Source organism: Bos mutus, chromosome 5, assembly GCF_027580195.1.
Source record: "Bos mutus isolate GX-2022 chromosome 5, NWIPB_WYAK_1.1, whole genome shotgun sequence".
NCBI lineage: Eukaryota > Metazoa > Chordata > Mammalia > Artiodactyla > Bovidae > Bos > Bos mutus.
Genome location: NC_091621.1, coordinates 110402416 through 110426132, shown reverse-complemented (window position 1 = coordinate 110426132; position 23717 = coordinate 110402416). Strand labels below are relative to the sequence as shown.

The 23717-nt window shown below is 57.4% G+C and overlaps 2 protein-coding genes across 2 annotated transcripts; one reads left to right on the top strand and one right to left on the bottom strand.

Moving 5' to 3' along the window:
- The first annotated feature begins 27 nt into the window (after window positions 1-27).
- Window positions 28-8342, top strand: POLR2F (RNA polymerase II, I and III subunit F). The gene is made up of 5 exons (XM_070371604.1): window positions 28-173; window positions 645-714; window positions 3473-3603; window positions 7571-7642; window positions 8130-8342. Exons 1-5 carry the CDS (start codon window positions 154-156, stop codon window positions 8218-8220), a joined length of 384 nt encoding a protein of 127 aa, XP_070227705.1. The 5' UTR covers window positions 28-153; the 3' UTR covers window positions 8221-8342.
- Window positions 8343-11903: 3561 nt separating this feature from the next.
- SOX10 (SRY-box transcription factor 10) lies at window positions 11904-22910 on the bottom strand. The gene is made up of 4 exons (XM_070370087.1): window positions 22713-22910; window positions 21683-22203; window positions 16541-16809; window positions 11904-13854 (listed from the first exon to the last, which is right to left on the bottom strand). The coding sequence occupies exons 2-4, from the start codon at window positions 22117-22119 to the stop codon at window positions 13151-13153; spliced, it is 1410 nt and encodes a 469-aa protein (XP_070226188.1). The 5' UTR covers window positions 22120-22203; window positions 22713-22910; the 3' UTR covers window positions 11904-13150.
- Between the last annotated feature and the right edge of the window lie 807 nt (window positions 22911-23717).

Genomic DNA, 23717 nt, shown 5'->3' with positions numbered 1-23717 from the left:
ATTTATCGCTCCGCCTGCCTCCCGGAAGTGATTACCGCTAGGTCACGGCGCAGGCGCAGAGTACGCTTGGCATCGCGCAAGGCGGAGGTACGCTGTTAGCGGGTCTCCGCGCGGGTCTGGGTTGCGGAACCTGGTGGCTGCTGTGCGGGCGTCATGTCAGACAACGAGGACAAGTGAGTGAGGGAGCGAAGTGACTTTTCCGAAGACTCAGAAAGGGCGGATGAAGAGGGAGCCAGGATCGAAGGAAGTTGAGCCGGGGGTTTAGAGGACTGGGAGTGCTGAGGGGGTCCGCAGAGCCGGAGAAGGGAAAGGCTGGGAACTGGGAGCATAGACCCGGCCAGAGGCTGGGCGCGGAAAAGGCTCCGGCTCGAGGGTCCAGAGAGGATCAGTGAAAAAGTGTCTTTCAGCAAACTTCCACTGAGTCGGGCTCTGTGTCAGTACCAAATGTTGAGTCAGCTGGGGTCTCTTTCTAAAAGAGGCCCATAGTTAAGATGAGGACGTCAGATGACTGATTTATTGAATGATTCACTGGTTAGGTGGATATTTATTGAGAGCCTCCTACGTATCACATGAGACTCAGATTTTTGCCCACTTTGATTCTAGTAAGTGATGCTCTAACTAACGGGCTTCTTACACTTGTGCAGTTTTGATGGAGACGACTTTGATGACGTGGAGGAGGATGAAGGGCTCGATGACTTGGAGAATGCCGAGGAGGTCAGTACTGAGCCTTGGGCTCCCCTCTCTGCAGCCCAAGCTGCCAGATAGCCCGGCCAGTGATGGCCGACTGCATGCCTCTGCCTCCCGTTTGTGGTCCCGGTACTGCCGGTTACAATGAGGGGAGACCTAGCCCTGGGTAGTGGAGGAGTCCTACAGGCTTGGCCCAAAGGCTTTTGTCCTCTTGGACCAGAGCATGGCTTCTGGGGCAGTTAGTTTACTCAGAGTTGAAATAGCCCCTTCATTCGTTGTGCAGACATGTGCTGAATGTTTATTATGTACCAGGAGCTCAGCAGGGTGGGGCTAAATAAAGAGCAAGGGGGAGAGTGACCTGGGATAAGGCTGGAGAGGTGAGGGCCAAGATTAGGCAAGATTTTGTAGCCTAGGGGTAGTGGGAAGCTGCTGATAAGTTTTGGGGAGCTGGGGAGTGGCATGATCCAGTGAGGAATGAGTTGGGTGGACCAAGAGTCAAAGAGAGCCCAATTAGGGTGCAATCCAGGTGACATCTGTAGCTTGCATTTGGGTGCTGGTAGTGTTTGTGATGAGAAAACAGATGAGAGATTTTGGTGGATTGGATGTGGGGCTGAGAAAGTGGGAGATAACAGGAATGACTCCCATGTCTCTGGCTTGAGCAGCTTGGTGGATGAGTTACTGGCGTCATAGATAAAATAGGGTTTTCTGTGCTGTGTGACTGGTGGAGGAAGAAGTGCTTTAGGTCTTCTGGAGAGAGGGATCCCTTGATTTTTTTTAGGTTGGTAAGGTGAAGGCCCTCTTTTGTGTGGGTTGTCCTGTCTGCCTGACACTCTGAGGTTATCTGTTCACTGAGTCAGAAGCCTTCTTCTCTGTTCTTCTGATGCCTTTCCATCTCTCTCCTCTTGATTCTGCCTCCATGTAGTTCAGTCCTGTTCCCGTTTTTCTATTCCTAGTGCCTCAACCTGGTTTAGATCTTTATTGGTTTTCATCCGCATTACTGCAGAAACTTGTTACGGGTTTTCCTGCCTTGAGTGTGCTGTTTGCCTTTCTGCTGCCAGAGTCGACTTTTTCTCCTACCCACATGATTGGTTACTATTGGTCTTGCTCAGTGTTCTCTCTGCTTCGGCCCTTACCCTCTACAGAATATTCTCAGCAGGGTATCCAGAGTGATCCTTTTAAATCTTCAGTCACTCTCTCTCTCCTCTGCTCAGAACCTGCGTCTGGTTACTTTTCATCTCATTCCGAATAAAAGCCAAGAACATGCACAAGGTCCCCCATGATCTGACCACCTGCTCCCTCTGTGACCTTATCTCTTCTTGGTATCCCTGTCATGCCAGGGAATTCCAGCTCAGGACCTTTGACTGTGCTGTTCCGTCTTCCTTTTCCCTTAGATATGCACACAACCTGCTCCTTAGCCTCCTTCAGGTCTGTGTCACATGTCACCTCAATGAGGCCTTCCCTGACCATTCTGTTTCAAATCACTGCATTTGCTCCTTCCTCCAACATCACCACTCGGACACTCCCTGTCTTTTCTCTCTGTTTTTATACTGCACGTTTTACTACTAATTTAATTTATTGTTCATCTCACTGTATTCCTGGGTTGGGAAGATCCCCTGGAGAAGGGATAGGCTACCCACTCCAGTATTCTTGGGCTTCCCTGGTGGCTCAGCTGGTAAAGAATCCACCTGCAATGCAGGAGACCTGCCTGGGTTCGATCCCTGGGTTGGGAAGATCCCCTGGAGAACGGAATGGCTGCCCACTCCAGTATTCTGGTCTGGAGAATTCCACGGACTGTATAGTCCATGGGGTCACAAGGAGTCGTACAGGACTGAGTGACTTTCACTTTCACTGTATTATAATGTAAAGCTCTATGGGAGAAAGAACTTTTATCTGTCTTACTGCTCTGTGTCAAGCTCTTAGAATGTTATCTGACATAGAGTAAGCACTCGGTAAATATTTGTTGACTTAATTTCATATTACAGAATTTATTCTCCTGTCTGTAACCCCGTTTGCAGTTTGCACCTTTTGTGCTTATCATACCCCACAGTTAGGCTTCCAGGCTGAGTACGCTGTCTTCCCTCCTGTGTCTTTGCACACATGCAGTTCAGCCTGCCTGGAATGCCCTTTCTTCCTTTCCTTGTTAGCTTGGCAGCTCTCACTCATCCTTGTAGACTAGCCCAAGTCTCATCTCTGGACTGTATTCCTAACCCTCAGGATGAGGTAGATGCCCCTCACTTTCTTGTGTAGTTTGTGGCACACTGGCACACTTTCATAGCACTTGATGTTTTGTTTACTCTTGTCTTTTCCCTGGACTGTGAATTCTTTGAGAGCAGAGACTCTTTCCGTCTCAGCACCTTTAACATGTCTGGCACATGACAGATGCTTAATAAGTGATTATTAAATATATGCATATGTAAAGATGGGGTGCTTCTTCCTCTTCCTGCTTTGGGTGAGGTTGTCTGTGCTCAAGGTCTTCTTTGTATGGGGCCAGCTCTCCTGGATGAGGCGGCTGGCTTTGGACCCCTGATCACAAGTCCTCTTTCACTAGCTCTGAGACTTTGGCCAAGTTAGCTAACTGTCCAACCCTTTAAAATGAGCATTGCAGTCCCCGCTTCATAAGGTTTTTTTGAGGATTAAGTGAGGTGTTAATGAGGCAGTTGCGTGGTCACGGGCACGTAACAAGCAGTAGTGTGGAGGCGCTTACAATCACTGTTGTCGTCGTCCTGCCCCTCACCCCCAATAACGCAGCCTGAGATTTTTCCCTCTTTTCTGCCTTTGTGTCCAGGAGGGCCAGGAGAACGTTGAGATTCTCCCTTCTGGAGAGCGACCGCAGGCCAACCAGAAACGAATCACCACACCATATATGACCAAGTATGAGCGAGCCCGCGTGCTGGGCACCCGAGCCCTTCAGATTGCGTGAGTATGAGCCCCCTCACCATCGTGTCCTTTGATCAGGCCACAAGGAGCCTCCGAGCTGTTGATCATGGCCCGGCCTGGCAGCAGACCCTTCCCTTTCTCACAGGCTAAACAAAGGCAGCACCGTCCCCATGTGCCAGGCGCTGTGCTAGACCCCTGTCCTCGGGGAGACTGTTGGGGGAAAAGGACATAAACAGTAGAGAGTAACAGTGAGAGTACAGAGCGTGAGGACCGCCTGTCAGGTGGGGAAGCGAAAATAAATGCAGTAAGACCAGACCTAGACCCTTGTGGGCTGGGTTGTTGGGGGTGCTGCAGCAGCTCCCGCTGGGCTTAAGGTGGTTCTTGAGTAGACTGGGGCCAGCCCAGGGGAGTGAGAGAGCCTTCCACGTTGAGGCCGCGCTAGGAATGTGGAAGCACAGAGCAGTGGTCGGGGGTGTGGGGTTTGAAATTAGCAACCCTTCCTTTCTCTCCCAAGTTGGGAACTTGTTGAAGAACAACATAATTCAGGAGCCAGCCAGTAGCCAACTCAGGTCAGGTCAAAATATGCGATGCTCACATGTCCACCCGTTAGCCACAGGCATTGCAGGCGTCAGAGGCCGTGTCTGCAGGGGCCAAAAGCAGCCCCCCTGAGGGCAGGTGGCTTTGAGGAAGCAGGGGCCCTTGAAGAGGCTGGGCCACAGGTGCTGGCTTTCCCTGCCAGGCTCCCCTGTCAGATGAGCTCCTCCTCTGTTCTGGCCAGAGTTAACTGGGAGGACACAGGGCAGATGTGTTACTGTTGCTCTCATGGCAGGTCCTCCCCAGGGAAACAGGAGGCTGCGGAAAGGAGCCCTCTCTCAGACTTCTTACCAGCTGCCGGGGAAATGGTGGACACCTGGAGGAGGGGTGCTTCAGAAGAGAGGAGTGGGAAACAGGCTCGAAAGAAAAGCTGGGGCCAGAGTTGTGGGTGGCAAATATGCTAGGGGAGCGGTGATGCTCAGTCTGTGTTGGACTTTATCTGTGGAGTGACGGCGACCACTCGGTGGAGGGTCTTATTGGGGTGGGAAACTGTTCTTCACTCTCTTGGCAGCAGGAGGCCCCCTGCCAGCCTGGTTGCACCCCTTGCTGGTCTGGGTGAGTTGAGAGCCGCACCCCGTATGATGATTTCAGGGTTGCTGGGGTCAGGATCCTCTAGGCCTGTACCACAGGTCACTGCTGCCTACATTTGGCCATTTAAACTAAGTAAAACTAGATAGGAGTTCAGTGTTTCTGTCTCCTTAGTCACATTTCACGTGCCCAGTAGCCTCTGTGGCTGCCGTGACAGGTAGCACAAATAGAGGACATTTCCATCCTTGTAGAGCTAGATGGGTGGTATTCACATCTGCCGAACACGACCCAGCAGGAAGAGTAATTCGTAAACTGTTTTTTAAACAAATAAACTGTATGCAAGTTCAAGTCTTTCAGCATCAAATAAGATATTGTGCTTGTGCCTTTTGGAGGTGTAAAGAGGATTAAAGACACAGTTCGCTAGTCATCTAGATGTTTACTGTCTAGTAGAGAAAGGGAACCTGTTCTAAATACTCAGAACCCAAGGCAGACGAGATTGATGCTTTATAAGAGAAGGGAATAAAGGGACGTGGTTTTGAAGGTCTCCTAGGTGCCAGAAATAGCACTAGGAAATTGAAGGCAGACGTGGGTGGATTGTGGTGGAGGAATGGCAAGCAGCCTGGGGCACAAGACTGGAAAAGGTGTCACTGGTCCCTTGAGTGACAAGTTTAGAAGATGGGCATGCATTTGGTGGACAGTCTGGAGCAGGCATTCCAAACAAGGCCCAGGGTCCTGCTTTCCTTTGGAGATAAGACTCTTGTCCAACCTTTTTTGGCTGTAGCACTCCTTCAGATTAAGGGCTCAGAGGCTGTCTGGTGGTTTTCCAGCTGCTGTAAGCCCTTGGACAGTCGGGGCTGGAGCTTGTCTTGAGTTATGGGCCTGTGATCTGCACTTGGTAGTAGAAGCTGAACAGTGTTTTCTTGGGTATTTGTGGATGAAGTCTCACTCCAGCTCATTAGCCCCATCTGGTGGCTGAATGGTTGCAGCTGTGCTGTGCTTTGCTCAGCCTCTGAGTCGTGGCTGACTGCGACCCCATGGCTGCTTCCCAAGGAAGGTTGCCCCTTGGAACCCCTGGTGGAGACATTGAGGGCACACTCTCACATTTCCTGTGCATGTAGCAGGGCTGGATGAATGACTGCTCTTGAATTATTCATGTCTTGAAAGAAATAAGGCATATGCATATCAGGGAAAGCAGTTTGCCACATTCTTTAAAACATTAAATATTAGGGGGAGCTTAAATAATTATTGAGAGAAGATGTAGAGAAAGTTAAATACTTGGTTTCTGCCCCTGGGGAATTTTCACGCTTTGGGGAGTAACAGACATCAGAATATTTAGCAATAAAATTAGTAGATCATTTAGTGTAAACTGGTGTTTCTCAGACTGGCTGGTTATCCGAACCAGCAGGGGAGCTTTGCTAATGTAGGTTCTCAGGCTCCTTCACTAGAGAATCTGTTCAGCGGGCCTGGGGAAGGACCTGGGAACCCGTATTTTTAGCATGCTCTCCTGGATCATCATCAGGTTTGGGGTCCATTAGTGTGAACTTGAGTTGGAATCAATAAGGGTGACTTCCTAGAAGAGATGGGCCTGGAACTGGTCTGTCTGTTTTTAGACCCTCTGCTGTGGGCCAGGTGTTGCACTAGAATAGAACTTGGGGTCCTGGACCACCAGGTCTTGTTTGGAAAACTTCAAACGGGAAGTCACAGTTGAGTGACGGTGGTGTTGAGAGAAGTGTGTGTGAAATGAGTCAGGGCCCTGAGGCTTCAGCACGTGCTTTCCAGGGTGGAGATTTCTGAGCCTCTCACAGGCCTGTAAGAAGAGGAAGAGCTCGTGTGAGGATGCAGAAGGGAAACAACAGGGCCCGCATAGGAAGCTGCAGGGGTTTGGTGTGGCTGGGATGTGGGGTGAATAGAGGCAGGTAGCATGAGAAAGTACTGCAGAGGTAAGTGGGGCCAGAGGAGGTTCTGCCTGCCTGATGGCCATGGGGTATCGAGGAAGAGAGGTAAGCAGGGGAGAGCCTGACCACAGGCCTTGTGTAGGGGCTAGAGGAGCAGGACCCCTGCAGGGGGTGTTGCCAAGACAGAGGAGGAAAACGAGGCGAGCTAGGCCCTGAGGCAGGGCTTGGGGTTGAGTAGAGTGGTCAGAGGGTGAGCTCTTGCACTTGTGGGTCCTTTGTGTGGGAATATTCTGCTGTGGCCGTGGGCTCAGGAGTCTGTGACGGGCCCTGGGAAGGTCCTTGGCCAGGGGAGTGGATGTGATGAATGTCACACGACCCAGTAATGAAAGCTCACGCTTGTCCCTTTCACAGTACCTGGTTTCAGTTTGTGGATCACCAGCTTTCTAATGGGAGGTGTTACAGCATAGTAGAGGAGTCTTCAGGGTTCAAATCTTGGTTCTACTACTCACTGGCTATGTGACCTTGGGGAAATTCCTGACTTCCCCTTGCCTCAGTTTCCTCCGCAGTGAAACGGAAGTAGCAGTAGTACTTCCTACAAATGAAACAAGCTACGTGGGGTGGAGAGCGGCTGTGGCACCTAGTGAGCCTTTGCCTGTAGCAGTAGTGCTTTAGCGTTATTGCTGTGTAGGCGTGGCAGGGCTTTTTGTCTTCATTTTCCAGTGAGGATGCTGAGATCTGGGGAGAATTGAGGGTCCTCCAGGCCCAGTTTAAGCCTAGTCTACTGGCTGCCACTCGAGCACCCTCACTGTCAGCGCCCAGGGACCGCTACTCTGCACCTGCCACTTTGGGGAGGTGTCCTTTCTCGGGGCCCTTTCTAGGTGAGCTCTGGGGTGCTGATCTCATCCTGTTTGTGAAACTCTGCCCAGCTTCATGCTGGGCCCTCTCCCTGTGTGTGTCATCTCTCCCCACACCTGTCCTTACACCTGCAGGATGTGTGCCCCCGTGATGGTGGAGCTGGAGGGGGAGACAGATCCCTTACTGATCGCCATGAAGGAGCTCAAGTAAGTCATCCAGGTCCTGGTTTGCGGCTCCAGAGCCCTGGGGGCATCCCTTAGGTGCTCTGCTGCGAGCCTTCCCGCACTTCCCTGCTGGGGACGGGTGGTCTTGTTCCTGTAGATCCTTAGTTTGGGAGTCAGCCCTTCACGGGGGAGGAGGGGACAGGCAAAGGGGGAGGGGAGGACACTGACAAGACATGGACGGTCCCAGTCCCAACGTCCCTTTTTCCTGCTGCAGTTGGCCTTACCAACATCCCTCTGCTTTCCGCCTTGCCCTTCGCCGTGGGATGGCAGGCTATTTGTAGATTTTGGTCCCACACTCAGAGAAGCAGGGACTTTTTTTTTTTTGGCTGAAATTCCTTACCTACAAAGTACATCCGTGGTCGTAGGATGCTCCTAAGGCTTCTCCTCCCTTGCCTTCTGCACCTGCTATCCCTCTGCTGCAGAGCCAGGGTCACCACCCTCATGTACCTCGATCTCTCCCCGGTCACAGGGCCCGGAAGATCCCCATCATCATTCGCCGCTACCTGCCCGACGGGAGCTACGAAGACTGGGGCGTCGACGAGCTCATCATCACCGACTGAGCCGGAGTCAGCCTATGGACTGGGGGAGTCAGCCTGTGGACTGGGCCTCCGCCCTGGCTCGTCTCCTAGTCTTTTTATAGTCTTGATACGTGTAAATAGTAAATCCTTCAACCTTTCAACTCCCTCTGCCTCCTGCTGCTTGTGAGGCCCACCTGTGTCTTCACTGTTACCGTCCTGCTGCCTGGAGGCTGTGCGCATCCCAGTGGCCCTGGGACCGTCAGCTCTTTAAGAAGCACCAGGGCCCTGACCCCCTGGGCTCCCCCGCGTGCCCCCCCCCACCCATCTCACAGTCCACCAGAGCAGAGGCTGCTGTAGGAGACACCTCGGCTGCCTTCCCAGCAGACAGACCAGCCTTTGTGCCCAGGGAGCTGGTTGCCACGGAAACCCCCAATTTCCTTTCCAGTGGGGACTGGCTGCAGGGGCTTCTCCCTTCTCAGGAGTATCACAGAGCAGGTCTCATCAAGCCATCCATTGTTTTCCTAAGGACCTGCCTCGAGCCTCTTATCGTGGGCTGGGATCCCCTTTCAGGAGCCAGTGCCCCCAGCAGGAAGCTTGGGGACGCAGTGATCTCCTGCCCTCCCCAAGAGAGCCCTGCTGGGCAAGTCTGCAGCTGGAGCAAGGGCCGAACACCTGCCCATCCCAGCCGCACAACCCCTCCCATTCCCCACCTGTCAGACCACTCCCCATACGCCAGTCTGTTCTCCACGACCCACCCGTCTGGTCTGCCACACGCATACCCTCTCCTTCCCCAGGCTCTGGACGGTGTCCTTTCCCTTCTGTGTGGAGCCCCTGATCCCTCTAAGGCCACTAGGATGGGTGCTGGGGTGATGGTGAGCAGGGCAGCAGGGCTTCTGGGTTCAAGGCGTGAAATTAAATCCAGTCGATCACACTGGTTCTTCCCTCCCTTGGGGTGCAGGGTCAGACGACAAGGAGAGAGTGTATGCTGGCACCAATAGGGATGGGAAGGAAACCCATCTCCCTGAATATTTCAGCCTTGACCTTCAGTCTGCTGCCAGCCCTTGCTCCCAGGAAGAGGAAGAGCCAGGCCTGCCTGACCTCTACAAGAAGCGAGGCCCCCGGGGTGGGTGCACCCTGGACAGGGTGGAAGTGACGAGCATCCCCAGGAGTGGGAGGGGTGTTCGCTGCTCTGGAGAAGGGTTAATTCAGGGAGCAGTGGACTTCGCACCCCCTTCCACCCTCCTCCAAGCCTGTGGAATCCTTTAATCAAGTTGGGTGCTGAAATTTCAGCTCTGAAATGCCGCCTTTGTGCTGGCATCCAGGCGGCCGCCCCAGAGTGCGGGGGTCACTTTCTCGGCCCCGTTTCTCTAAATGGTCTCTTTGTTCCTGCTGGGCCGCTCAGTATCAGATGTGATTAAAGGGAGATGGGGCTGGGGTGGCAGAGGAGAGAGGGACTGGGGGAGGGAGAGGGTTAACCCTTAGGGGATAGGGTGCAGAGGAGATGGAGAAAGGGGTGTTTACCCTCCCACCTGCCCCCTCCATTCTGCTCCGCTTTCACGGAGTCAGGCCCTCGCTACTCAGCTGGCCCGGCCAGGGCACCATCTCCTTGACCCTCTCCAGATACACCTGTCCCTTCTCTGTTTACTGTGGAGCCACTACTTGACTGAGGCCCGAGCTCCTCGGGAATCTCAGGTTTAAGGCATGAGCACAAGCCCGGTCTTCTGACTTCTGTGGGCCATTCCCTCTCCTCCTGTATCCCCAGTGACTCTCCAGTCTCGTTGAGGTCATGCAGGTGGTGATTTCATCTTGATGTAGCCCCTCCCACCTGCCCTGCCCGCTCCACGACCACAATCCCAGTGACCACGGAGCACATAGGAAACACTGGACAGGCTAGAAATGGACTGATGTCCTGCTTCTCAGTAGAGGAAAAGGGAGGTTGTAAGAACTAGGAGCGCAGAACTGATTGACCCCCTGACGAAATTCTAGAATAGGCTATTGCATATTTGAAAGCACTTGGATAATAAGACTCTGAAGCTTGCATAGGGTTTCTAAGAATATCACCAAGTGAACCGAATTTTCTTTTTTCCAATGGTTACCGGCCTGGTAGGTTGGAGGAATGCCACAGATACAGGGAACCTTGATTTGAACAAGGCATTAGGCAGTCTGTGTGGCTGTGATGGAGAAGCAGGTACTGCAAGGTGACAATTAGATTCAGAATTGACAGCTTTACGAGTATAGACGATAGAATGGATGGAGAGGTTTTTGGTGGTGGACACAGGGTCTGTCTCTCTCATTCCAATCTTTTTTCATTAGTAACCTGAATGAGGATATTCAAGTTTCAAACATGAAGCTCAGGAGAGCTATAGATTGGATTCAGAATTCCAAAGGATCTAATATAGGTGGGGAAGTGGTCAAGTGCAAAAAGATGAAATCTGTTCAAGACCAGTAAAAAAATCCTGCATTTATCTACAACACGACGACATCAGCCAAGCAGCAGAAAACCGCTTGTATGTAGTTCAGGGTGGTCCAACTTGGCTGCAGGTTTTAATCTACAAGAGGAAGGATTTGTAGTTACCGCTACGCTTCATGGGAGCCAGCAGTTTTGGCGAAGTGGCCTGAGGAGCTTGCATGACACAGCTTCCGGGTGGCAGTCTGGCCACCCTGGAGGACTGGGCTAGTTCTTGGTGCCCCCTCCCCTACCCGAGGTCCTGACTAGGAGGTGAGGGGCTGGGGCCCACAGATAGAAGAAATGGATACTGGATCTAGGGATGCCGGTCTGGAGCCATGACGGAAGCACAGCCTCAGATTACAATTGGAAATCGGGCAGGTGGAAGAGACGATGGTTAAGGGTGCAAGGTTTGGAGTCGGCTGGTTTCAGATTCTGTACCAGCACTTCTTAGCACCCACCTCTCAAAGCGTCAAGTCTCCATCTGGGAAATGGGGATAACAATTGGACTCATTCCCTCATTGGCCAGAAGGATGTAAAGCACTCACCCAGGGAGCACTCAGTACATGGGAGCTATTAATGTCACTATGAACTGGGTGGAAGGGGAGACTTCAGCCATCAGAGCTGTCCATCGATGGAGCATGGAGAAGAAATTTCCCCTGTCCCTGAGGTGGAGGAGCCCCAGGTCCCAGAGTGCAGGTTGGAATTCTGCTGAGCAAAGAGCTTTTGGGGAGGAAGCCCCAAAGGATTAGGTGGCTATGTCTGCCATCCTAGTTTATACTTAGACATGGGCAGCTGCTAGATCCTGGTGTGGACCTGTGTTGTGTGTGTGTTGCTGGGGGAGGTGGCAAGTGGAAGGTCCAGTGAGAGAAGGCCCACTCACCCGTCCTAAAGGACCAGGCCTACTGACTGCAGACAGCAAGACAGACCTGATCTACCTTTCACATACTTGCTCCTTGAAGTCTTTGCAAGGCCCCTTCTCTGCTGGGCGAGAATGGGCTGCTTGGAAGGCACTCAGGCGGAGTCCCACCTGAGTCAGCAAGTGGCCCACCTGCAGTGTGGACACAGCTGGGCTGGGGGCACAGCTCCGGCCTGAGGCCTCAGTTCTGAGCACCCGCTGACCCCACTGTGATGCCGGCTGTCCTGAGCTACTGCACTGGGTGAGATAGGGGACCGTGGATTATCTGTCCTTTGCATTCTACCCTCTAGCTACTTCCAGAAAGCATTTGAGGAAGCAGAGGTGCAGGGATAAGAGACCAGGTCAGGCCCACCAAGCAGGTAACCGGAACCTTTAATTTTATTATGTGGAATGCTTAATGCAGAGTTAATAGGGGCTGGAGTACCTAGCAGAGGGGAGGGGGGGCAGAGGGAGCTACTGAGATAAATAAGAGGGGGGCAGTAATGAGTTACATGTGGACTTGGGGGCGGAGGGCTGCAGAATAGGAAAATGGGGGCAGAAGAGAGCTACATACTTTATTCAAATACCACTGGGAGGCAAAGGGCGAAAGGCCAGGGCAGCATGTACATGTCAGGAGTTTAGTGTCTTCAGCCTGCTGCCAGCAACCAGGGTGCTGGGCCCTGGGTCCCCTCCTGGAGCCAAGGGTTTGGGCCTGAGCAGCTCTAACTCCCTGGGAAGCCCAAGGAGCTGGGGCTGAGAGCGCAAGGACCACAGAGCCTGGGGAGGTTGGGGGGCGGGGGCTGGTGGGAGCCAGGAGGAAGGCTCTGTGAATTGTCTCCGAATCCTTTCCTGGGGTCCCGGCCTCCTCACGTCCTGGGTGTGCCTCAAAGTAGGGAGGTTGTCCTGGAGTGAGACCTGGGCCCTTTTGCTCCATTAGACAAAGAACGAGGTTATTGGCACCGAAATGGATCTGAGGACCTCTGTGCCAATTCCTTCCTGTGTTCAGGAGGACAGGAGGCACTGAAGGGTTGAGGAGACCTCCCTCTGAGCTCCCATCCCACCCTCACTCCCTTGAGGAGGTTCAAAGCTGTCCTCAGCGCCCCGCACCCAGGGGCAGACGGAGCCCCAGTAGTCCCTGACGCAGGTTTCTGGTTGCCGCGCTCTTAAGACACGTGGCCTGGGTGCACAGGTTAGGTCAGACCCCCTATTCCTTGCGGAAGAGGAAACACAGGCACAGGGGTGGCCAGGCCTCCGATTCCCATCCGACCGACCCTGGGTGCTTCACCCTCCCAGAGGAGGGTAGGCGGGGCCTGCTCAGATCCTGGGATCGAGGGTCATTCCTGGGGGGGAAGGTACAGCCCCTCATTTTTCAGTTTAGGGGCAACAAGCTACCTCCTTCTCCTCTGCCCAGCCGAGTAGCCCAGGGCTGTGCCTGGGCCGGAGCCTGGGTAGGGCGGGGTGGGGTCATCAAAGGCAGTGAGCCAGACAGAAGGCCTTCCCCTCAGCTGTCAGCCTCTGCAGCCTCCTCCTCTGCCGCCACCGGGCCTGAGATGGGCGAGGAACAGGGCGAGAGGGCTGGGGGAAGGGGCAGGGCAAGACGGGTGGTGACGGGGGTGGGGGGCCCCCCTCTATGGCCGGGACAGCGTCGTATATACCGGCTGCTCCCAGTGTGTGGGGCTATGGGACTGGGGCCCTGAGGGGCTGGGGTCAGAGATGGCCGTGTAGAGGGGCCGCTGCGAGGGCCCCATGTAGGAGAAGGCCGAGTAGAGGCCGGAGGTCTGGCCCGAGTGGCCATAATAGGGTCCTGAGGGCTGATGGTCAGAGTAGTCAAACTGGGGGCGGGAGATGGAGGGGAAGGCGGAGCCGTAGTGGGGCAGACTGAGGGAGGTGTAGGCGATCTGCGAGGTGGACGGCTGGTCGGTGTAGTGCGGGGGCCCCTGGGGCCCCGCCGTCTCCGTCTTCACCTGGGCTTTGGCGTCCACGCCAGGCGGCGAGACCGTGGGCAGAGCCACGCCTGGAGGCTTGGAGATCCAGGCAGAGTGTCCGCTGGCCACAGCCAGGGCGCTGCCCAGGCCATAGCCGGCCGCCGAGTAGCCGCCCACGTGGCCCGGGTGCCCGTTGGGTGGCAGGTACTGGTCCAACTCGGCCACGTCGAAGGTCTCCATGTTGGACATTACCTCATGGCTGATCTCGCCGATGTCCACGTTGCCGAAGTCGATGTGAGGCTTCCCGCCCTCCCCCAGGGAGCGCCCATCCCGTTTGGGGTCTGCCTTGCCCGACTGCAGCTCTGTCTTTGGGGTGGTCGGAGGGGTGGGTGGGCCATGGCTCTGGCCTAGAGGGAGAAGGGAGACACAGAGAGAGAGAGAGAGGAAGCAGGAACGGAGGTCAGCGGCTGATGGTTCACTTTTCAGATGCAATGCCTCTGGGAGGCTGAGGATCCATCACGGCATGGCCTTGTATGTTTTAATGTGTTCGGGGTGGCCTGCGGTGGTGTTTGGCTATGTAATGATCTTGGGTTGATGTCCAGTCATTTACAAAATTCCTCAGTCCTAGGAATGAGTCTTTTCTCCTACCAGGATAGGACTCCCCTCTCTCACCCCCGCCCCCTCCCAGAGTTTCCATTGTCCCCATTGGAAGGTTCTTCCTCATACCAGCTGAAGTCGGCTGCCCTCCTGCGCTCCTCAGCTGTGCAGCCCGATGGGGTCTGGCCCATAGGCCCCGGCTTGCCCGCTCTCTCTTAAGCACACTCGGCCTCTGCTGGTTGCCCGCCTTGCTCACCTCTCAAGCCCTTATCACTTTGGCTGGCTCATCTGAACACCTCCGCCACCCCGGGCCCCGAATGGCGATGTGTCACCTCCCACCCCATCCCTCCGCCCAAGGCCACCTCAAGTGCCCTTTATTCAAGGAAACCTTCCCTCCCACCCGGCGCTCCCGACCACGCTCTCAGCTCCCATCACGCACGGCGAGGCCCAATCTCCTCCAGTTGCCTTCTCCCTGCCCTTCCAGGAAAGTACAGACACGAGTGACCTGTGCTACCCTGTTCCTGTGTCTGCCCGTTTGCCCTTTCCCAGGTCCATTCAGCAAACACTTAGGGGGCACCGCTAAGTGCCAGACACGGTTGCCAGGCATAGGGGAATACAAACAAGTCACACGGTTCCTGTCTGCACAAGCTCCTGGTCTTGGGGTGGGGGGTCCAGGGATCCACCCAGGGCTGGAGGGCAGTATCACAGGTGCTGTGGTGAGGGATGGGTGAAGGGCTCAGGAGACCAGCGGAGGAAGCGCTCGCCCTGCCCTGGGGACGTGGGGAAGGGCTTGGGGAGGAGGAGTAGCGGGGCTGTTTATGGGGAAGAGAAAGCCAGGCCCACAGTAATAGAGTGAGCTGGCTCTGTGCACGGTCCAGGGTCTTGGTGTGTGTATACCCCTGAGTCTCCGAAGCAGTGTGAGGGAGGGATGACTGGACGGGGGATCCCGTCGGACAGAGAACGTGTTCATGGTCTAGCAAGCCACGTGCTCCTTGAGGGCAGGCCTGTGCCGCCTCCATCAGACCAGAGGCAGTGCTGAGTCCTATGCTGGCCAAGGCGTCTGGACTTTGAGTAATTCTCGCTCTGTCACTGTGTGACCCTGGGCAGACCCCCTATCTTCCCTTATCAGTTTCCTTATCAGTAAAATAGAGATGATACCAAGCAGTTGAGGACATGGCCTCCTTCTGGAAGCTTTCCTTGACCAGAGTCTGGTGGGCAGCTGGATATTTTTGGAGACTGACTGGGGGGACAGGGGGGTGACTCCTCCCCAGAGGTCATGCCCTTGATTCTTCCTGTACTTAATTCACATGTTTTCATCACTGCTCATCCCTCTATAGAATGTGGGCTCCTGAGGGACCAGGGACCATGGGAGGCGACAGGAGGCTCCAGGGACCGTGGCGTCTCGTTTGGACGCCTGGTGTCTGCTTCCAGGTCTGGCACTAAGGACTTGGAGTGTGTCTTCTGAAGGCAGAGCTCTGCTCACTGACACGGGCCATGTGCCTGGCCCCAGGCACGGTGTCCTGTACGCTACAAGCACAAGGGATGTAGCTATGGCGCCAGCGGAGGCCCTGGAGCCCTCAGCTACGTGGCAAGTTACCCTCAGTTTTCTGTAGAGTCTGCTCTGTAGCATGAGGGTGATCTGCCACACAGCTGAGGTCTGAGTGCAGGCAGTGCGGCTGCCGCGTCACAGTTGAGACAGATTGAATGCACTAACGCACACCAAGCAAGTAGCCCAGAGCCCGGCACACGGTAAGTGCTCAATTAACGGTAGCTGCGCTCATCACCCGGAGAAGGCAATGGCACCCCACTCCAGTACTCTTGCCTGGAAAGTCCCATGGATGGAGGAGCCTGGTGGGCTGCAGTCCACGGGGTTGCTAAGAGTCGGACACGACTGAGCGACTTCACTTTCACTTTTTCACTTTCATGCATTGGAGAAGGAAATGGCAGCCCACTCCAGTGTTCTTGCCTGGAGAATCCCAGGGACTGGGGAGCCTGGTGGGCTGACGTCTATGGGGTCACACAGAGTCGGACACGACTGAAGTGACTTAGCAGCAGCAGCAGCGCTCATCACCAATAAGAACGAAACAGGATGCCCCGCGTCTGGCTCCTCCAGGCCATGTGCTCAATGTCACCTGCCGTGTCTCCCCCGTCAGGCTGGGGGAGAGGCAAGGCGCTGTCCTCCGTCTGCCCTCCTGTTTCTCAGAATCGTCCTGTCCCACCTTTCTCTGGTGTAACTGACCCACTGGCCTCCTTCACGGGTCTCTTCACCCCGAACCAGTGCCCCTCCAAGCAGTCCTGGCCACAGCCCTCTTGCCCAGCCGCCTCCCCTGACCCCTGAACCCCCTCTGAACTGCCACTGGGCCCCTGCAGCCCAGCTGGGCCACGACTCAGCCCGGCCAGCCCTTCCCTTAGCCTCGGGTCTCAGGTCCTCCCACCCTTTGCCTCTCCCCACTGCCCACAGCCTCCTCCCACCTGAGCTCCCAGCCCCAGGCTCACCTGAGGGGTGCTCAGGGTTTCCGTCTGACATCGGGGAGCCCTCGCCCGGGTGCCGGTGGTCCAGGTGGGCGCTCTTGTAGTGGGCCTGAATGGCGGCCGCGCCGCCCTGCTCAGCCTCCCCGCCTGGGCACTCCGACTCTCCCTGGGCCGCCTTCCCGTTCTTCCGTCTCCGCGGCTGGTACTTGTAATCTGGGTGGTCCTTCTTGTGCTGCATCCGCAGCCGCTCGGCCTCCTCAATGAAGGGGCGCTTGTCGCTCTCGTTCAGCAGCCTGGGGTGGGGTGGTTGGGGTGAGGGAGACAGCAGAGGGGCCACTGTGAGCGCCTGCCCTGGAAGAAACGAGGCCTCGGGGCTGGGGGAGCCTGGCGGGCAGGGTCCCGGGTGGGAGTTGTGCTGCCTGGTCTAGGGACTGGAGGATGTGAGCTTAAAGCACCACAGCCTCCGAGGGCAGCCATCTCTGCCCCCAAACCTCTCAGGGGCTGGGGTGTGAGAGAAGAACCAGCCTGCCGCTCTGGGCAGTCCCTGAGGATGGGGTTGGAATAGAGCTTACAATAGAGCTTCCTTCAGTTTGAAAAGTGAAAGTGAAGTCGCTCAGTCGTGTCCGACTCTTTGCGACCCCATGGGCTGTAGCCTACGAGGTTCCTCCGTCCACGGGATTTTCCAGGCAAGAGTACTGGAGTGGGTTGCCATTGCCTTCTCCAGGAGATCTTCCCGACCCAGAGATTGAACCAGGGATTGAACCTGGGTCTCCCGCATTGTAGGCAGACACTTTACCGTCTGAGCCACCAAAAACTCTTTCTTCAAAGCTGTCTGCAAGTGGAGCTGGATGCCTCGTTAGCGGGTGAGCTCCCTGGGACTGAAGATGGGCAAACAGAAGCGGCAAGGTGAGGGGGAAGAGCCCAGTGTCTCTTACTTCCTAGCTGTGTGACCGTGGGCAAGTCACTTCTCTGAGCTTTAGTTTCTTCACCTATAGAACGAGGATAATACCTACTTCCAAGTGTGGGAGTGGCCAGGATAATGGCTGTGAAGCCCTGTGCATGGGACCTGGGGATTGGGGGAGGTGGGGGGCAGCACCTCGAGAAACAGGTACAATTCTAACGCTGCCTGTGAGGTGGTGGGCAAGAGGACCTGCGGTGGAACCCTTCAACTCTGGAGTCATTTTTGTGAATTCCAGCATGGTGGGGCTGAGGGGGGGCAGGATGCGTGTGCCCCTCACTACGTACGGACCCCCACCTCAAGGGGAGATCGTATCTCCTTGTTGAGGGAGTGAAAGAAGGTAAAGGAAGCTCCTGTCTTCCGAGACCCTAGATGGGGGCATTCAGACCCTCTTCCAGTCTGAGCCCAGCCAGTGGAACGCAGCCCCTGCAGACCATATGCCCACCCACCCGACTCCAGCCAGGGCTGGGGCCGCAGGGAAGTTCAGGGCTGGGCTGCCCCTGGTGAGGAAGGCAGGAAGGATGCCTCGAAGAGGGCCTCAGGGGGAAGAAACAGATTCCCAGATCCCCAGACATAAGGGCCTCTCCAGAAGCAGCTCTGTCCTTTAGCCCAAAGGGCCTCTCTCTCCAGCTGCCCCCTACACCCCCCTCTCCCGTGGGCGCCCTCTTCACCCAGTCAGGAGAAGGCGGGGCCCTCCCTGCCCAGGATGGGAGGGGGTGGTCATACCAGGCACCTCCTAGCGGGCAGCGGCATTCCTCTCCAGCTTAGCCTGCTCGGCTGCCCTCCCCCCGGGCCACGGCCCAGCCCAGCCCAGCCCAGCTCTCTCCAAGGGCCCCTCTAGCTGAGTGATGGGATGGGGACCCCAGACCACCAGGGGCTGGGAGTGGGATGCAGCCCTTCTTACCCAAGCTGCGCCCTCTCTCCCGCCCCTAGCCAGCCCAGCATAGGTGGGGCAGGCCCAAAGGTGGGTGCCTGGTGAGGAGGGGAGGTGGCACGTGGGGGTGCCTCAACCAGCCATGGCCCTGGCACAGAGGCTCCTAGGATGGCAGGGGACCCTGCACTCCCTCTCCCACCCCAAACCTTCCCTGTGCCCTCTGCTCACTGGCAAGCGGATGTGAATCCGAAAGAAAATGGCAGGCGGCACGGAGCGCGAGCCAGGGCACAGGCTAGACGAGAGGGAAGACTCCAACTTGTACCCGTCGGCACCTCCCAGCGCTAGTTCCCAGCAGCACCCTAACTTGGAGAGAAACCTACCTGGGGGGGTGGGGGTGGGGTCTGCCAGCCCCAACCCCAGTCCTAACTTAAGCCCAACACCAACCTCACCCCCAAACCCAACCCTAGCCGCACCCAGACCTTCAGCTTCAGCTCTGTTCAGGCTCTTTCCTGACCCCAAACCCGTCCTCTCCCACCACAGAAACCCAATCCCAAATTTCATCTTGACTCCAGCGCTAGCCCTCGGTCACCACAGCTCTAACTATAAACCTTGTTTGGTCTTCACCTCTGGGTCTCCAAGGTCTGGAACAGGGAGGGGCAAGGGGTGGGCTGGCTCCCCACCCAAACTGGAATCCCCAGTTGGGGGGGGGGCTTCCACAGTAGGGCACACTGGCTCCACTCCACCTGCTCCCATGGGGGCTCACCTAAGGGTCTGGGGAGGTTCCAGCCTGTGACCCCACCTTTCCTGTCTCTTGGCTCTAATTATTCTCCCCAGGCGGGTCAATCAATACACCACCCCCCCAGCACCATGAGATCAACATCTAACAGGCCTTTCCTGGCCAGGCACTGAAGGTCAGCAGTTGAAGGTTAGCAGTTGGCACACTCCCCTAGCCACTTGCGAGCCAGGGCCTGGACGCTGGTGTGTCTGACTGACCCCCTTCCAGTGTCCCACACAATCTGCATGTCTTTCTCTTTTCAGGTATAGGGCCTCTGATTGCCAGTTCTGCCCAGCTAGCCATCCATCCCCCTTCTTGACAGCCTGAGATTCATGAGACAGTGGAGGGGCGGGGCGCACAGATTTCAGGAGAAGCCCCTGGAGAGGCGGGCTAGCTTAACCCAGTCCAGAGGTCTCCAGGGTCCCCACCCAGAATCCATGTAGCCCACTCCCTGTTGGCACAGCCTTTGATCCTTGTCACTGTCTGGTCACCCTCCCACTGCTGGGTTGGGTCCTGAGTAAGCAGTGCCTGCTTTCCTGGTTGTGCCCCCCCCACCCCCTCAGGTTGGCCCCTGGGGATCACCTCGGGCCCCTGTGCACACAGCCTGAGGTGAGGGGTGGTCAGGAACAAGTCCCTTTGACGGAGCCCAACGTGGGGTTCTGGGCTGGGGGAACAGGGACAGACAGGGACAACAGAGGCTCCAACCTTAAATCCTTGGCAACAGCGTGGGGGAAAGGTCGGGGGGGGGGGTCCATCCTCGCTTTGATGCTCTTACTGGGCTTACACTGTGGTCTGCTCATGGTCCCTAAGGCCTGTTCCGTCTGCCTGTCTGCCTCCCTCCTGGTTCTCTGTCTCTCACTTGCTCGTCTCTGTCCCATGGCACCAAGGGTCCTGGCTTGGGCTAAACCCTGCCACGATGTGGATGGACCTTGGGCAGAGGAGCTGGCTTCAACCTCTGATCCTGGGCAAGGCTAGCCCCTCTGAGCCCATGCAGCAGTTTGACCACTGAGCCCAGGGCCTGCTGGGGTGAGCTGAGTGCTGAGGGGGGAGGGGAAGAAGCACCAGGCCTTTAGCAGGCCCAGGGGACTGGGTGCGAATTCCTCTCGGTCTCTTGGGGGCTTTCCTGCCCCTTCCACCACCTTAAGCCTTTGGCCTTCTAGGCCAAGCTCCACTGTGTTGGGGCTGGCAAGGGGAGGGGTGGCAGGCTCCCCTGACACTTTCTGCGGCTTGGATGCTCCTCGTTCCTGCTCTCCTCTGCCCTCATCCCACAACCTCCTGATCGTGTCTTAGAGGGGAGGGGTGACCCACTTCTGTCACCAAGGATAGTGTGTGGGAAGACTACTGGCCGAAGTGTCAGGAGACCTGGTTCTGGCCCTGGCTCCGCCACCAGCTGTTACATGGCCTGGGCGGTCCCTCTGCCTTCCTGGGCCTATCTCATGGACAATCTAGTGGGGAATCAGGTAACCTCTGCAGACTCTCACCTTCTGGAGCCCCTGTTCTCTTTCTGAGCTGCCCAGGACTTCTTGGGGGGTGGGGGGTGCCGTTGCCCTGGTCAACAACATATTCAAAAGGGAGCAGCCTAAACCCCAGACCAGAGGTGAGGCCGACTTCCTTCTCAGGGGCATGTTTTTCCCCCAAAGTTTGAGCTGCTTCCAGAGAACATGGGACTCTGAGGGACCCTGGGTAGGAAAGGGGCCAGCCTTTCCTCCTGGCCAGGGCTCTCAGCTCCAGGGCTGGAGGGGTAGGAGGTTACTCAATCCTGGGTGGGGCCCTGGAAAGGAAGATGGCGCCTGGACTGGGAGAGGGAGGGAGGGGAAGAGACCAGCCTGGCAGCTCTGGGACCCAGTGGGAGGGGGAGTCTCCTCTCCACGCGTCCCCTTCCCTGGGGGGGATGAAGAAGCCCTGGGTCTGAAGGAGGGGTGCTCAGAAGGGTGCAGAGGAGGAGGCTGGGGTAGGACAGGGACCTGCAGCAGTCGGCTTGGCCTCCATCCCTCACCCTTTCAAAGACCCGGACCTGAATTCCTTGTCTGCCCCCATCTCAGCCTTGCAGTTCTCCACCTGGCTGCCTCAGTTTCCCTGCCTCTCCAGCCAGGCCTTCAGTTCTTTCACAGACGTTTCCCTCGCATCCCCCTTGACCCTGGGGCAGCGGCACCCTTGAGTGGCACCTGCGGAAATGGGGTTAGTGGACGACTATGGTGTGGATACCTCCACCAGCCTTCCCTCCCTTCCACCTTCACTCTCGCCCACCCCGCCCAGAAGCCCAGGCCCCAGCTCCTGCCACCGGCAGAATTCCAACCGCGAGGGGGCGCCTTCCAGCCCACTGCCCGGGCTGGGGAGCGGGGCCTAGGCCGCTGGAGACCGGCGCGAGCGCAACCCCAAAGGGGTACGGGGGAAGGGTGGGCCCGATGCCCTCAGCTGGCCGTCCAGTCCCATCGAGGAGGCGGCTGCCCCAGGAGAAGGGCCCAGGCCGTGAGCGCCTCGCCCCATTCCACCCGCAGGTAGAGGGCCCGGGTAGAGGGCCCTGCGGGAGCTCTCCGGAGGCGGGTCGGGGGCGCTCACCTCCAGAGCTTGCCCAGCGTCTTGCTGAGCTCGGCGTTGTGCAGGTGCGGGTACTGGTCGGCCAGCTTCCTGCGCGCCGCCTGCGCCCACACCATGAAGGCGTTCATGGGCCGCTTGACGTGCGGCTTGCTCTTGCTGGCGCCGTTGACGCGCACCGGCATGGGCACCAGAGTCCAGTCGTAGCCGCTGAGCACCTGGCTGACGGCCTCGCGGATGCACACGGGGAACTTATCATCGTCTGCCTCGCCGTCCTGCTGTTCCTTCTTGACCTTGCCCAGCTCGCCGGGCCCCGGGCTAGCTCGCAGGCCCGAGCCGCCGCCGCCGCCGCCGCCGCCGTCGGGCCCCAGCGAGGGCGCGCTCCCCGGGGACAGGCAGCGCGGCTCCTCAGAGCCCACGGGGCTCAGCTCCACCTCGGACAGGTCCTGCTCCTCTGCCATGTCGCCCCCGGCCGCCGCCGCCGCCGCCTCGGCCGCCTCCCCGGGGCCCGCCGCCGGGTTCCTGGCGAAGAGTCCAACGCTCACCTGGACGACGGGAAGGAGGGCGCGATGGGCGGCCTGCGCGCAGCCCCGACGGCGGCCCGGCACGCGACTCAGGCACAGTCCCAAGGTGGGGCCGGCAGGCTGCCCCTAAACCCACCGCAGCCCTGGGGCCCGCGCACATGCCAGACCCGGTCGGCCTCTTAGCTCCCGCCTCCATGTCTCCCCCCACCTGGTTCCAACCGCCTCTTGCTGTGGGTGGGTTCGGGTTTTTTTTTTTTTTTAAACCTCCTCTTGGGTGGAGGTTTGTTGATGGAAAGGAAGAAAAACGGACTCTTTCTTCTGCTCTAATCCTGGCTCCTGGAATTTCCCACCTTTTCGCTCACCTTTCCTTCTTCCCTTCCGCCTGCCCCCCGACGGGGGACTAGAAGAGGAACTGGGCTGGGGGCAGACGCGGGTGTCAGCTTCTCTCAGCCCCACGCCCCCCCACACCCCACCGCAGGGTCCCAGGCCTGGGCCCCGGGAAGGGAGGAGCGGGCTGCGCACTCACTCACCTCCTCGGACCTCTCCTCCAGTCTAGGGCTCGTCCTGAGGAAGTGGAAAACCGTGTCCCAAGGTGTGCGGTCCAGCTCGGGAGCTGGGGGTGGGGGACGCTGGTGGGCTGGTTGGGAGGGGCTGGGGGCCCCCGAGCCTCAGGCCACGGGCCTTGTCAGGACGGAGCCTGAATCCTCACCACCAACCACCCTGGCCGGACAGCCTGAGACTGACTGAGCGCTGAGCTGCTGCCGAGGGCTGGGGAAGGAAGGAGGGGGGAGAGGGGGAGGGGGAGGGGAGGGAGGGAAGGGCAGAAGGTGGAGCCTCCAGCGCTTTCCTTCATCCCCAACACTCTGGGCTCCTCTGCCAGGCCCCCCCACCCCAGCTCCCTGCGCTGCTGGCTGCCCCCAGGCCCATCCTGGGAAGGTGTAGGAGTGGGGGTGGTCAGGCCGGGAAAGCCAGTGGAGGTAGGTGGGGAGGGTCACAACGTGTCCCTTGGGCGAAAACTGGGCCCACCTGGGACCCCCAACCTCTGTCTCAGGTGTCGGAATGGGCAGCTGGCAGAGGAGAAGGCAGGTGACGGTTCTGTCAGTGGGGGGGTGACACTGGCCGGTGTTGCTTCACTTAAGACCTCTTATTGCGTGCCAGCCTGTCTCACCCCGCCTCCTACCCCCCACCCAGCTGTCCTGTTTCTCAGACAGCAGGAGAGGAAGATTACAGGTCCATACCTGGTGAAGCGGGGTGCAGCTGGATACCCCCTGCCCAGTGCAGATGCCCCGGCTTCACCCCCAGTCTCCTCTCACCGGACACCCAGCACCGCAAGGCCTGGGCTGGCTCGAGAGAGAAAGGCTAAAGTGTGCGGGAGGCTGGGCCCGCACTGGGCTGGGGTCCTCTTCAAGTAGGTCTGAAAAGCTTCTGGGGCCCTATTTCCTGGGACCCAACTCCCTCCACCCTGGTAGGGGGAGTCCCAGTCCTGGTTGTCAAGCCACCCCCCACTCCCCCACCCGGAGAAAGGGTGAGGAGTC